This window comes from Gallinula chloropus, assembly GCF_964237585.1.
Source record: "Gallinula chloropus genome assembly, chromosome: 17".
NCBI classification, from domain to species: Eukaryota; Metazoa; Chordata; class Aves; order Gruiformes; family Rallidae; genus Gallinula; species Gallinula chloropus.
Window position 1 is genome coordinate 6167972 of NC_140102.1, and position 15459 is coordinate 6183430.

The window sequence follows — 15459 nt, forward strand, 5'->3', positions numbered from 1 at the left end:
TCCCCTCAGGTTTCCCCAAAGGTGTGTGGCTCCCGTAATGGAAACACCACAACTATTGTGCCAGCAGATTTTGGATACAGACAGGTCTCAGACCAGAACAGACAGAGCTAAGAAGATACAAGAGCTGCATCTATTGGTGAGGGTCCAGGCGCAGGGCAGGGGGCTCAGCCCTGCCGCAGACCTCAGCACAGCAGCCCTGTGGGTGGGGGCTGGCAGCTCCGGCGAGGGCTGGGAACAGGCACAGAGGAAGTTTTTCAAACGCTGCGTTGGTCACTGTCCCCAGCTCGTTTTGAGGACAGCAACACCAGGGCTTATGCCAGCCCAACCCTAAGGGCAGCTCAGGGAAGGAATGTGTACACATCCTGTGGCAGGAAGAGGAGGATGCTGCGGCAGGTGTGAATACAGAACATGCACCGGGCTTTGCGAAGATGGTTCTATTTTATTTGTAGAAACACCTGCAAAATAACCACAGTAAAGAGTTGCCAGAGTGTCATGACCATCCTGCCATCTGCCCCAAAGGCAGCAAGCACAGGCCTGTCAAAGACCACCCTTAAAACAAAGGAACAGATCGTAGCAAAGTCCCTTAAAGTGTTTAATCTCTCAGATTACAAACCTTTAGCACTCCTTCGGTTTCTTGCACCACTAAGATGGTTTATTTTCCACACCTCATTCCTTTTTTACTTCCAAACTACACTTCTACTCCTGCACTGGCAGTTCTGCAACTGCCAGTACTGCACATACTAAAAGGAGATGTATATAATCTAATTTACACTATTTATTAAATAAAATCACTTCTTAAATGAGAATACTTTTAACCCAGAAGAACTGGAGAAGCCTCACACACTGGGCCTAGCCTACTCTACAGCACCCCCATAGGGAAGGCGATGTTTAACACCTACACACCCACCCACCCCAAAACAGAACACTCTCCAAGAAGAAAGTCAAACGCGTGATAGGAGGGGGCTCAGAAAAGGTAGGAAGGCAAAATGGTCATTAAGATCTGCCTAAAAATAGCTAAATAGTGCAGTGAAATGCTTTTAAATACCACAGACAGCTCCATTGACTGGCAGCCAGTTTTATGAGCAGCTCTGAAAACAATTTCTAGCTGAGCTTTAGTGAACTGGGCGTTCCCAGCTGGAGTCCCAAGAGGTGAGCCTGGCCAAGCACCAGCATGGCCAGTATCAGGATGGCAGTGGGGTGCTCGGCTCTTCATTTGCCCCTCTTGCCACGGCCTCTCCTGGAAGAAGGTTTGCCTGTGCTCCCTGTGGAGGAGCTGGCAGAAGATGCCACTGCAATGTTGATTTGTCCTTCCTGGATCTCCTGTCGAGTCTCAGCTGGGAGGTGATTGATTTTCTGTTGCGTCTCTAAGTAGAACATGACATCCCGCAACTGCTCCTGGATCTCGGAGATCTGCAGGTCCTTCTGTTCACAGGTTTCCTTTAACACTCTCTCCTCCTCCTTTAGCTTGTTCTGAAGCAAGGCTTGATTCGCTCGCAAACACTTATTCAGTTCTTGCTCCTCCTTCAGTTCAGTGGAAAGTTTAGCAACTTTGTTATTCAGCTGAGAACACCTTACAAACAGAAGCACAAGTCAGGAAAGCTGCGCTCTGCACCAAGATCAACCACCACCACATCCCTTTTATTTTGAATCCCTTAGGGCCACTGACCCCGCTGTCCCTGGCCCCACCAAGACCACCCAGGGTTTGGCTTTCTGGCAAAGGATGGGCAAGTGAAGGCAACACAAGAGGACTCTGAAATTCCTCCTGGATTTTCTACCCATCTTAAGGCTTCCTAACAGCTGCCTATCTGTGTGGCATTACCTGCCTATGGAATAGGATGTTGTGAAGCAGAATCCCTTCCTTTTGTCCTTCCAGCTGCATAACCCAGGAGACTTCTCTCCCTGGCAATTCCATCCTGTACCAAAGCTGACAGGGACAACACACAGGGGGTGTGCTGGGGCACAGGATTGTAACCTTGAACACGCATCGGCAACTTAGGGAACAGGTGCTGAAAAGGGTAGAGAGACTTCCTGGAGACCCTAGCAAGCCCAGGACAATCAGGAGCTCCCAGACGCTGGCTCCCACTGCACTCAGAGTACAAGACCCTGAAGATGCCACTTAACTCGGGAGCAAGATGCTCGCACAAGGCTATCTGTGGCCTCGTGCTTCCCTGCTCCTGACAACTCAGTGATTTCGCCTTGCAAGCTTGCTGGCATTGTAGGCCAACTCCTTTCCTCTCATCAAGGTGAGCTGTGGGGACCAGGCCGAGTTCCCTACTCCACGCAGTGCTGCTGGAGAGGCAGCAGAGCCAGCAACTAGGAGGAACCGAGTGCGCAGTCCCACCTCGGGAGCGGCACGGCACTGATTTGTACAGCCCCCATGGCTGACAACCTAAGATCTACATTTTCCTCTGTGCTGGGCGAGATGCCTCTGCTGAGCTGCCTTTCTTCTCTGGGGATGTATCCACCAATTGTGGCACAGCCTGGCATCTGCTTCAGGGCAGGCAGAGGAAGGATTGCTGAATGCTAAATACACAGACCGTGTGAACAGAGCCAAGAGCCCAAAAGCCGGGTTCCACTCACCAGGCACTTTCAATTTGTGAACACCTACAGAAGTGAGAGCTTTTTGTGAAAATAACTGTGTTCTCAGTACACCAGTTTAAATAGCTCAAAATCACCCAGGAATAGCAAGTTTGGTTTTTTTTTTTTTTTTTTGGATGTCAGCAGGCAAGAGTTTTAATGGCTGCACAGAACTAAACCTGGCAGCGGTACCCACTTCCTTTCGACAGACTGCTTTTCTTTGAGCAAGTCATTCAGCCTCTGTTCCAGACTGTCACACTTCTCAATGGTCTCTTTAAATTTGGTCTTCATGTTGTTAATCTGTGAAAACAAACACACAGGCATTTCAAAGAGATCAAAGTCCTGTGCACTTTCATCACGACATTCATTTTCCTGCAGTGGTTTCCAGACTTTGACCAGTAACTGGATCCAGGTAAGCAAAAAGCTTTGAGTGGAGAAAGGGCTTCGTTCTGATGGAGACCCTCTGCCTTTAGTGTGTGCAGTACCCCAAAGAAGAACCACGTTGCCGTGGAAGCTGCTCACACACAGCAGCAACTCAGGCTGCAAATCTGTGCCAGGCATCCCATTCAAACAAAAGCAGCATCAGATCCTTCCCTTCTCTTTGACTGCAGCTAAGCATTCATTTAGCTCTCAGACTTCTTTTTTTGTGTCTGTCAGCAAACTTAAATTTCCATCTTAAGGCTTTACAGTGTTGGGCTTTTGCTCATTTTAAATTAAACCTTAAATTAAACTTTAAAGTACGGTCAAAGTCTGAAAATTAACATGCTACTTCGCTCAGCACTGACTCAGCAGCTTGCTGTCATAAGGCAGTGACCTACTGACACGAATATCTTACTCACACAAAACGCAAACAGAAACACACATACATTGGCTTCCTCTTCCCCTCTGCTTCACAACTCCAGACTGCTACAGCTGAAGAAATACAAGCTCTCCTTCTCCAGGCACCGCACAGAGCATGTCACAACCTCTAACGTTAAGGCTTGCAGGAGATTTACAGGCAGAAAAACGTGTTGCCCTTATATTAGCGTCAAAAGTGTGCTTGCACGGAGTGGAGATGGGAATTTAAAGGGAAAATGCTTTCCTGGAGGAGCAATCTGGATAAATGTCAGTGTCAGCACACATGGTGCCTTCACTGGTGCCAGAGTCAATGCAGAGCAGGTTTTGAGCCTTCCGGCCTTAATCACTGAATGTTTATGCAGCTGATGGTTAATTTGGGGAAGTAGCCCGAGCACTGATAATGGAATACACTGCATGGTGGCACCGATCCAGCCGAGACTGACACAGAGCGAGCGCTGGGAATAAAACTGTAAGGACCTTTAAACACAAAACCATATTTGGGGCGTGTATCGTAGTCCTTTCACTTTGAAGTTGTTTTATGGATCACATTTCCCAGTCACATGCAACACGATTTTCACCCTATCTTTTCCTTTATAGGGCCTGCTGTAAGATTTCTGGGATCATTCTTTAGACCAGGGTCTACATAATGCTACTTACCTGCAGATATGAAACAGTTAATTACAAGTCACACAGAAAGTTCAGTTAAGGACTCAACGCTAAATCCTGACTCATTTTAAATCCAGCTGAAAGGATCTATGTGGAGTGAGAGAGCATTAAAATATTCTCACTGGATTTTTGCTCATGACATTTTGAGGCAGTCCTGCCTACAGAATGCGCTATAGGAGGAGACTCTGAACTTTTCCCAAAGGGTGATGAGGAGAGATAGGGGATCAAAAAGAAAGGGCAAATCAATATGCATTTGGAGCAGAAAGACTGCTGCCACTTTCTGCAGCCGAGCAAATTAAAGTCATATTGTCTATGCTACACTAACCTTCCCTAGAGATAGGCGTCAGTGTGAGACGGATGGCATCAGCAAGCAGGGATCCTGCAGCAGCACAGACTTGTTTTCACTGCTGCTGCAGTTTCCCGAGCAGCACATTTAAATCAACCTGCAATCTAGGTGGCAATCTACCTCCTTCTGCACCACCGAGCAGCAAATTGCTAGATCTGAGCATCCAGATAAGGGATACGTCTGGAGCCAATTTTCTCAGCTGGTAGCGAAACAGGCTACACGAGGCCACGTCAGGGAACATTCAGGCTGTGTGAGGGACCGAACGGCTCCATCTCCCATTTAACAGTGTCCAGGGGCATGTTTCAGCAGGGTTTCCCATGTGCCCAGAGCAGAGCTCACCTCTTCAGCCGTATCCTTTTCTATCCGGACAATCTTGTTTTCCCAATAGATCCGCTGCGATTCCAGCTGGCTTGTTAGCAAATATGAGTACTATAAACACAGGAGATAAACGCAGAACAGTCAGCTTTTCCGTCAGGGTGGCTATGCTGATTAAGAAGCCCAGAGGGCTCCGATACACAGATCGATTTAATCAGATGAAATTGAGCATACAGGACATTCCGAACATACGTGCGAACTGCAGATCCAGCAGATGTATTCCACCAATTTGATTTCAAAAATCAAATCACTTGATTTTTATTTTTAAGTCAAGGAAAGCCTTAAGAGCAAACAGCAAGGATCAAGGAAGAGTTCTGCCAAGCCATACCCAGTATCATGCCAAAAAACTTAAAGAGGAGACAGATTTTTCATTGTTGTAGCACTGTCTCTACAGGTTTTACACTCTACAGGAAAATGAAGCATCAACCATCCCTGTCACAAGTCTGAGATCCCCAAGGCTGAGTGGCTATGTTCCCCATTCACAGCCCAGACCCAGAAGGGTAAATGCACATATTTAGCTTCACTGAAAGAATGTCTCTGGGAAGGCCTCCTCAGCTGTGTGAAACTATTCACAATTACTGTTCTCCAACAAGTAGGGCCCATTCCAATGTTACTTTGGCATCTGAACATGGATATATGCCTTACAGCCCATCTTTTCCCTTCTGGTTCTGAAAATGAGTTTTAAGAAGGTTGGAAAATGTGATCGTTTCTTATCACCAGGCTAAGAAGCACCAAGTAAGAGTTCACTACAACATTAAATGTGGAAAGAGCCTTGAACACTCCCAGTAACGTCTGAGCACCAAATTACCCTGCCAAATACATTCTCTCCAAAAATATTTAGATTTCATAAGCTAGAGAGACCTCACATACTCTAAGCACCAACCTTCCAGGAAAACGGGTTAAAAGCAACTGGTTTGGCATCTAAATGTTACTCAGGAAATCCAAGGGAAAGCAACCAAATATTTATCTGAGCAATAAGCCTACAAAGCCTGGTCTCTATGGGCTGTTCCTCCGCAGATACCCTTGTGTCTAATGCGGCTGAAGTCATGCTGCAGCGTACCTGCTCAGTGGAGCAGGAATTCTGAGTTTCTCTCCTTTATGCTTCTACATAGGGTAGGAGAAGCCAGCCAACAGGGACAAAGAAAAAAGCATTATCTGTTCAAGAGAAGGGAGCAGAACAAGGCTGCTGGATTTCTTTGATAACCAAGGTAAGCACACAGCTACGGATTCCTATGGATTCGTTCTGTTCACAAGCTAAACTGCTCCATCTGATGGTCCCATACACATCCTGGCTCTTCAGCCAAGGCACAGATCTGCTCAGATAGGTCTGGCGAGCAAGTCTGGGCATTCGGACCCATTTCTCTCTCCAACGACCTGAGGGTTTGTAGCAGCGTAACCAGCTCATCTTCAAGCTACTGGTGAACACAGGCTGGAACTGCAGCCAGCTTACACTTCGCTGCATTGGCTCTGCAGAGCCAAGATGAGAGAGGGGAAAAAAAAAAAAAAAAAAGCAGTAAAAACATCCTGCTTCTGCCTGAAGATGATTGCCTACATGCAGGGAGCAGGTCTGCTGCATAAGCTGATGTAATTTTCCTCTAGTCGTATCTGGATTTGAAACATTTCCACGCAGCAGCACAATGCAGAGTCCAACAAGCCAAAATATTTACCTCCAATTGTAAGGCATCGATTTTCTCTTCCTGACACATATCTCCCTCACACTCGTACTGAACTATCTTCCCATCGGTTTTACTCGCAACCAGTCGATGGACGTAGTTATCTGAGGAGAGAAGAATTTAACTGGGGGGGGGGTGGGTGGGTCAAGCTTAAGAACACCCAGGTTGACACCACTGGAAATACTTTATGCAGCACAATTAACCATGCAGACTGCTGCAACAGCACATTAGCAAGGCAGAAAGCCAACAACAGATGTATTTGTTATTTAGCAGACTTCACGCAGACACCTTACAGAATATTTATTACAACAGCCCCATTCCCATACCTCAGGGCAAACTGATGGAAAGGGAAGAACAAAACACATTCCACAGAGACTACAGGACTGCTCTGGTTCATTACAGAACCATGTTCTCTCTCCTTCACCTGCTACAGACCCAGGAAAACTACTATTAGAGAGGAGATGGATGTTGCCAAAAGACAAGGTACTAGACACAGATACAAACCCCTTAATCTCTGAGCAAACTCTCACAACTACTCTTACTATGGGGTCCCAAAAGCTGTTTTACAAACAAGGTCATCCCACAAGAGGGGAAGACAGAGCACTTACCTCCTGCATAGTCCCAGACTCTGTGGTTGGTCAACTGCATTGCGTAGGTGTGCTGGGTCTCCTCGAAGTGCTTGTAAGCGTGTCGACTCACGTAGCGGCCGCAGCCTATGTGCCCACATATTAAGCAGATCCAAAGGTTCTGTCAACAGAAGGAGAAAGCTCTGTACCTCCAACGCTGTCAAGTGGTGAGTTGGTGCTTTGAGAAAGCACGATCTGACACAGCCAGCCTGCTGATGCTGCCAGGCACTTCCTCAGGAAGCAGAGAGCATTTACTTCCTCCCCCACCCTTCTTTGAGCTCTTCTCAGCGGAAAGGCTGAGGAGAGTCCCTGCTCATTCAAGCCTGTGGGTGCTGGGTTTGCTGACAGGCCGCTGCAACCACGGAAGGAAGAATGGCCTCAACTAATGGATGCAAGAATGAGGCACCTCAGCAGGACCACAAAAGTAAGCTCTGAAGAGCACGGACTAGAAGGGACCACTAAGTTCAGCGTTAGTCTAGCTATCATACTCATTGTGTACACCCTGACCAGCTTACATGCTAATACTTCTCTTGAAGAAGCAGAAAGATTTGCTGGAGCAGAAAACCTGGGAGGTAAGATCCCTTTACAGTCCCAGTGCTGACTCCAACTCAAAAGGAAAGCAGCTATACCACCGAAATCAGCCCCAAAGCAGCCACAGAATTAACCCCAAAAAGCAACTAGAGCAGCAGTGCAATCAGATTGAGTCTAGATCTTGCTCACCATCCACCCACCTACTTACTTCTTGAACTCCACACTCAAAACACTTGTTCTCTTCCACGGGCTCAGGAGTTTGGCAGTATCTGCAGACAGGACACCTAGAGGGCAATAAGCACTGATTAGACACAAGGATCTCCCTCTTAATATCACAATATAAGAGATATAATATAATATAATAGAGAGCCAGAAAATACATGTCTTATGCAGCAAGACACATCTCTCAGCCGTCATTTACCCCACTCAAATTTGCCTCCATTCCACACAAGGCTACTGTTTATACAGTCAGTAGGTGATAGAAGAACAAAGAACGGTTCTTCCAAAGCCATTTCAGTCTCAGCTTGATCTGGTTTTGCTGCAGTCCAGGTGTAGAGAACATCTGCAACCAAAACCTCAGTGGGGGCTGCCAGCAACCACAGGCTCTGCCAGTAAGTAAAAAAAACCCACAACCGAGCTCTAGAAACACTTCCCTGCCTCAGCCATAAACACTGCAAGGAACACTTGTATAGATGTGTTACACGTCTCTAAACATCGCTCCTCGGACTGCTGCCAAATGACATCCCCAGCTCTCTACTACCTGCAGGGCTTTATGCAGCAGCTACACACTGTTGTAGAAGGATGGTGTGTAACTACACACTGCTGAGGCCAGTTGAGTAACACTCTGCAAACATCCCTTAGTACCTAAAGCAATCTCACAGAGATGTAAACATACAATTTCCACTCCTCCTCCAATGGATTCAGACTCCGCCTTTCCAGGAAGGCCATCCCATAACTGTACCCTAAAAGAATCAGGGGCAAGCACACTGCTATGATTTCTTTTGAAACTATGCCACCGTGCTGCCAGAAAGACAGGCTCCTGCTGCTCCTGGGTCTTCTTTGTCCAGGCCTGAAGCCCTAGAAACTCAGCTGGGGGGCAGGGTAACTGAGGCTGTGCATCCTGTACCAGGACTGTTTACTTATTTTGCTTTAGATGCTGGATAAGCTACAGAAATATCCAAGGGAGGAGACAGTTGGATTACAGTCAAGCTTTCTACACAAATTCAGGCGCTTACCAGCCTCCGCGGCGCCTAAGCAAAGCGGACGGGGAGTTTCTTTTATCGTTCTAGACTGGGAACATAAGTTCTGCTCAAATTCTATATTTAAGTGCTATTTTGGATCTCAATCCTACACTGGCTAAGCTCCACTGCTTCCAATCAAAACTGGTTTTGATTTAGGGAGCAAAGGGGCCCATAAACTTGAGTGGCTACAAATCCGATCAGTCTTCCCGAGGGTCTGGTACTGTGGCTTACAAACGACAGAGAGGGCTACAATTTTCCTCACACTCCATCAGCAAATTGGGCCACTGGTGGTACTAGCGACAGAGAAGACAACACAGTGAAAATCAGCAGCCTTCTGCTGCAGTTTCTGTTTCTGCCTGACATGCAGTAAAGGAGAAAACAGCGCAGCGCCCAGAAGAACCCAAACGTGCGCAGCTGAGAGCAGCCCCTGGGTGCCAGTCAGGGGTCTGCAGGTGGGAGCTCAGACACAGGGAAATCCCTGTCTACAGGGATGTGAAGGATGGTAAGAGAAGAACAGGGAAGGGTCAGCAGCAGCACAAAGAGCAGCTGCTTTAAGGACAGGCGCAGGTCTGGTCCCCAGCACTGCCCAGTGACGTGGAGGGTCTCCCCAAGGCAAGTTACCCCAGCTGGGAATATGCTTGGCCCATGCCCACCTTGAATAACACAGCCCATCTAGAGCAGCTGCCTCCCCATCCCAATCTACTGAGCGATCTTGTCCCCATCCCTTGTTTCCCTGCCTCCCTTCCAGGCCTGTCCCCCTGCACGCCTGTTTCTGCCCAGCTCTTCTTCATCCTTGCCCAGCAGCAAAGTAAGACAGCGAGACCACAGGGCTCCCGAGAGGACTCCTAAGCCCCAGCCAGCCGTGCAGATCTGCCCGCAGCACAGCCTCAGCTACGCCAAGGAAACGCATGACCGAACAGAGACAGAGAACTGAGTGAACCAGCTCTGTGCTCATGCAATACTCTTTACCCTAGTGTTTCTATCCTACAAGACTTTAAAATCATCTGCATTACTCTGCAACTCACTTCCTGCCTTAGCGGCGAGGCCCACAGGAAACACCGTGCGATTACTTTTGGCAGGGAGATTTCTCTCTGGGAGTCCCGTAATGGGAAAAAAGGACATCAGAACTTGCTGTAATTCCTGTCAGCAGGTAACCACCACACTCAAACCTGGGTTTAAGGTGTGGAAATAAAGAAAGGCTTCTTACGTGGTGTCCTCCCACCGCTGCAGACACTGGCTGTGAAAGCTGTGGTTACACAGGGTGGTAAGGATGCCGTTCACAGACTCATCCATCCTCTCCAGGCACACTGTGCACTTCGGGAGCTCTGTCAGATCCATCACAGGCAGGCTGGCCCCCTTCAAAAGAACAAACAGAGCCAAATTGCTCAGCATCCTCCAATCACCATATGTTGAATGCTCACATAAGAAAAAGTCAAACCTCTCTCTTGGTAGCACTCCTGGCACTAGGGCCCAAAAGCACTAGCAAGTGATCTTGTGAGCCTACACAGTGGTTAGAGATTTATTGAAAGAGAAAGCGATCCCACAACATTTAACAGACCGCACCCAGAACACAGCGCAGCACGGGCTCAGAGCACCAGCAACCAGCCCCATTCTGTTTTCTGGGTTCATTAGATGTAGTCCTCACAGCAAGTTTAAGTCAGAGACACTGCAGGGATGAGGGATGAAGCCCATGAAGTCACCACACAACCTCTCCCAAGTAGCAGCGCAACAAGAAACAAGGTTTGGGTTGATGCAGTTAAGCAGCTCTTGCAGCATTCCACCCAGTCCAAATAATCCCGTTAAAATTCTCTGAAGTGCATGAAAAAAAACCCCAAAAACAAACTTACATCTTCGGATTTGAAGACTTCAGCCCTTTCCACGTACACCAGCTGGCAAACATCCTCCTCTATCGAGTTGAACTGCCGGCCATTGCACGCCATATAAAAGCTATCTGCATCAGCCTGCACACAAAACAAAGGCAGCCAGTCACAGAGAGACCTCGCAGCTGATACAACCCAGGAAGAGAAATCTGCTGTATCCTCTCTTCTCCTCTCCAGTGAGCCCTGTAATACCAGAGGGGGTAGTTTGGACAGCCGGCTCCTGCCAGTAGGCATTGCATCTTGGCACTGGGTTTAACTTCACCACTTGAAGACAAGAAGTGAAGTTCACAGCAGTGACAGTTACTCTGGCATGTGAGCATTCAGCAGGAATAACAGATTTCCCTTTGGCATCTGCTTTGCCCTTTGTCAGCAATTTCAGTGCCTTTGCAAAGCAAATTTCAGCTGTGCAAAAATTTGAGGGCCACATTGCAGGACACAGATACTCATGTCAGGGAAAGGAACAATTATACTGTGGGAAAGGATCTGTTTCACCAGTCACAATTCAGCTGTGCTCCGAACCATACCCCAGAGTCACATGCAAAGAGGCAGAACCAAACCAAAACCTGTGGATTACACCACCCATTTTCACTCCCCAAACCCTTCCCCTTGTAAATGATTGCACCAGACTGAGGCAAATCAGCTGAATTCCCTATTCCTGGTTGCTCTATCTGGAAGTGTAAACACCTGTGAGGTTTGCTTTTGCTCCCTGCAGACACAGCCATGAGGGGTCACTGGGGAACGGGGCTCCAGGGAAATCTCCCAAGAACCAGGAATTTCAGGGTGAGCTGAGTACAGGTTTATGGATTTGTTGGAAGGCTCTTTAGCATTAAGTATCTGCTGCATAATCTGATGTGGTGACAGACAACACACACACACACTGTGGCTGTACAACAGGCATGGGAAACATCTCACGGAGCGTTCATGGCTAAGGGACGCCTCTCCCCTGGCTCCAAAATAAATCATCTGCAGCTGGGAGAAGAGAAGGGACAAGTGAAAGGGTCCACACAGGCATTGTGCATGGGCAATGCTCAAAACTACACAGTCCAAGCACACCTGTAAGCAGCAGACTGTGCTATCATTGCATTCCCTAGGCTCTCAGATTTTTGTGTGACTGTTCTTTTCACACTGTACTGACAGCGCCTGGGAGACCACCCAGCTCTTCAGAAAAGCAGATCAAGTCTTCCCTAAAATGCAAGCAAAGCCCCACTGGCTGGGTCCTTTCCATTCAGTGTAGCACAACACACCACCCTCTCTCTGAATACGCTCTAATAGTGAAAAAACTACATAACCACTGTTTTATTTTTAAATATCCTGCCAACAAGAAACAGGATCACTAGAACATGGCAGACAGCGGCCCCCAGGTCCCAGTGTGGGACTCACCCCAGCCAGCAGCCCTGGGAATTCTCCAGCTCTCCAAGGGTAAAGGCTGACAGCTGGCCAGTGAACCAGAAAGTGCTCCTACACAGTGGCTGCACGTGACAGCGCAGTCATTTCTACAGCAAAAGGACTTCCAGCTCTTACCTGTGAGCTGAACTTTATCAGCACCATGTACTGGTTCGGAGTGGAATCACGGATGATTTTCATGTGCTCGATTACTTCGTAGAAGGAAGCCACAAACTTCATCAGGTCGTGACTGGTCATGGTGGCAGGGACGGTGAGGATGCAGAGCATGGCGCTGCGCCTTACGTCTTCTTTTAAAGAAGTCATCTTGCTGGTAAGACAACAGTGACACAACCCCGTGTCACTGTGGAGGTGGATACAGCACACTTCCCACAGCCACAGTTACTGCAATAGCTCTGCTGTCAAGCATCCTGTGTACCCATGTGAAACTATTAGTCCTTTGCAAAGGATTCAACCCAGCAGTGCCAATACACAATGGTTTTGTCCAGAATAATTTGACATCTGTTTTTCTGTAAGAGGTTGGCAAGCCTCAGATGCTCAGAACTATTCCCAGAACAAGCCAGCAGCATTTGTTACTATTTCAAGTGCCTGTTTTGTGTCCTCTGATCACTTTCATGGAAATTCTCACACAATTATAGGGGAACAGCGTAGAATTGTCATCCCTGAAACACGGGATGAAACCTCTTGCTTCAGACAGCTCCTCAGGCCTGCTGCCAAGACCCCAGAGATCACAATATAATCGTGAGAAGCTGCTTTCAAACATGAGTTTTTAGGAACACGCTTTCATCTAATGCTCCTACAAGCCCTTTCCACCCACAGCAGCATCACCCATCACAGCTGGGAGATCTAGGCCAACCTCAAGCTCCACCACTAACCCGAGGCACCTCTGCCCTCCCAACACGAGTCACCCTTCCTGTTTGTCCCAGCTCAGGAGCCGCAGCCCCTGGGGCGACCGACTCACCCTTCCGGGTGGCAGCAATACTCAGGAGCACTGTTCCCACTAGAGCTACGATGAGTGGAGCATTCTTACTTTGTTTTGTACAGATGCATAATGCCATGCACGATTTCAACCGAGGGGTTCCCGCTGAAGAAGGAAATCTGGTCGGGGAGCTGTTTTGAAGGCGAGTCTGGAGCAGCCTCGTGCTCTTTACTTTGATCATCATGTTTATTTTTGTCCTCGGCAGAGGCAGCCTCTGAAGCTTTTCTTCCTTCCACAGCAGCTTTTGTTTCATCTTTTACAAACCAAAAGTTTCCACATTACTAACGGCAACATCAGACCCGCCTGCTGTTCCCTACCCATATACACAGCACTCCCCCAGAAGTCAAATCAGCAGCCTTGGAAATAAGACTGAGACACCTCTCATCTCTGCTGTTCCTGGGGGAAACTCTGGAGCTGCCAGACACCCGGTGCACCCCCCCCAGCAGGGTTGGTGCTGTGCCTCCAGTTACCAAGGTTTGTCCCGTGCCCAGTGAAATCCCAATGGGCACTGGTATCAACAGGAGGCAGCCAGGCCAGGTTTGCTGAACACAGGCAAGCTGTTCCTCCTGCGCTGCTAGGGCAGCAGCTCGGACATTCAACATCACTGGGAGTTTCTCTCTACTTAAAGTTTTTTAATTTAAATACCTACAAAACTGAGGCACCCCACTCCTACCAGCCAGCAGCGTTGGGAAGCAAAGGCTCAACCAGCCCGTGACACAGCCCAAAGTAAATCAATCCTCTGTGGAGCAGGGAACACCAGCCAGCACCAGCACCAGCCAGCTCACTGCACCCCAACACAGTCCCAACTTCCCTCCTTGGCTTCTGAGCCACACGACTGGCTCAGTGCCCACAAACCCAGCAGTGCCTCCACAATCCCACACCGACAGACCCCCTCCCACACGGGGCCAGCACCCGGGCAGCGCTGCGCACCCCTCTGGTGACGAGGGGCCTCTGCGCAAGAGGGGCAGGTGACCCCAAAAGCAGCGTTAAGGCATCTGCCCCTCCACACACACACACACACACACACCCGGGGTCGGTACCTGGCCGCGGCTGGATGGTCTCGATGATCACGTCGGTCATCTCCCTGCGGCCGAGGTGCTGGTGGAGGATGGCCGCCCTCTCCCCTGGGCCTTTCCCCTCCAGACAGGACGGCACGGCGGCCGGGGCCGCCCCGGTGTTCTCCGCGGCCATCTCCGGAGCTGCGCGGGGGAGAGGAGGCGTTGGGATGCGGCGGTTGGGAAGGGAACCTCGGTACCGGGACCAACCGGCGGCACCGGGACGAGGAGCCCGACCCTCTCCCCGGGCAGCCGAGGGCCACGGCTCCCTGCCCCGCCGCGGCGGCCAGGGCTGACCCACACCGGGGCCCTCCCCTCCGGCAGGAGGGAACCGGGCCGGAGAGGGACTCACCAGCCGCGCTGTAAGCGAAGCCCGCGGGCACCGGCGAGCGCTCGGCCAGCTCCAGCCGGATCACCACCAGAGACACGCTCATGAGCCCGGACGCCGCGGGCCGCCGCGCTCCGAAGGGCCGAGGGAGATGCAGCGCCGCTTCCGCCTCCCGCACCTTTCCCCTCTGACCCCGCCGGGGCCACGCCAGCGGCGTGATGACGTAGCGGCGCCGCCGCAGTAGCGGAGGAGGAAGAGAGCGCTGGGGGGCTGCGAGCGGCGCCCGGCCGCCCCTCGCGAGATTTCCATGTGAGTTCTCGCGATGCTTGGGGGCGGGGGTCAAATGGCGAGGGGAAGCCTGTCCTCTTCCTCGCAAGGCCTGGTCTGGACTAGGCCTGAGGGGGGGAATGGGGGCAGACTTTGTCCCTCCACAGCCCAGGGTGCCCAGAGCCCCATCCAACCTGGCCTTGAACCCTGCCAGGGATCCAGGGGCAGCCCCAGCTTCTCTGGGCAGCCTGTGACAGGGCCTCCCCCCTCCCCAGGAAGGATTTCTGCCTCCCAGCCCCTCTCCAGCTGCCCTCCTACAGCTGAAGGCCATTCCCCTGAACCTGGACCTCCTGCCCTTGGCACCAGCCCCTCTCCAGCTTTCCTTGAGCCCCTCGAGTGACTGGAAGGTGCTTGAAGGTCTCCCCAGAGCCTTATATTCTCCAGGCTGAACCACTCCAAACTCTCTCAGCTTGTCTCCATAACAGAGCTGCTCCAGTCCTTGGATCATCTTCTCTGGACTGGAGCTCCAACAGCTCCATGTCCCTCTTGTCATAGGGACCCCCAAGCTGGATGCTGCAGAGGGGTCACCCCAGAACAGAGAAGAGGGGCAGAACCCCCTCCCTCAACCTGTGGGTCTCACTGCTGGGGATGCAGCCCAGGATACTTAATGCACATGA

At 50.1% G+C, this 15459-nt stretch overlaps 1 protein-coding gene across 1 annotated transcript; it reads right to left on the bottom strand.

Moving 5' to 3' along the window:
- Window positions 1-425: 425 nt before the first annotated feature.
- Window positions 426-14621, bottom strand: BRAP (BRCA1 associated protein; the record flags this gene model as incomplete). Its single annotated transcript, XM_084272182.1, has 12 exons — window positions 426-1570; window positions 2774-2877; window positions 4766-4855; window positions 6469-6578; window positions 7083-7221; window positions 7840-7915; window positions 10080-10228; window positions 10720-10833; window positions 12274-12463; window positions 13184-13385; window positions 14173-14331; window positions 14540-14621. 12 exons carry the CDS (start codon window positions 14619-14621, stop codon window positions 1210-1212), a joined length of 1776 nt encoding a protein of 591 aa, XP_084128308.1. The 3' UTR covers window positions 426-1209.
- Between the last annotated feature and the right edge of the window lie 838 nt (window positions 14622-15459).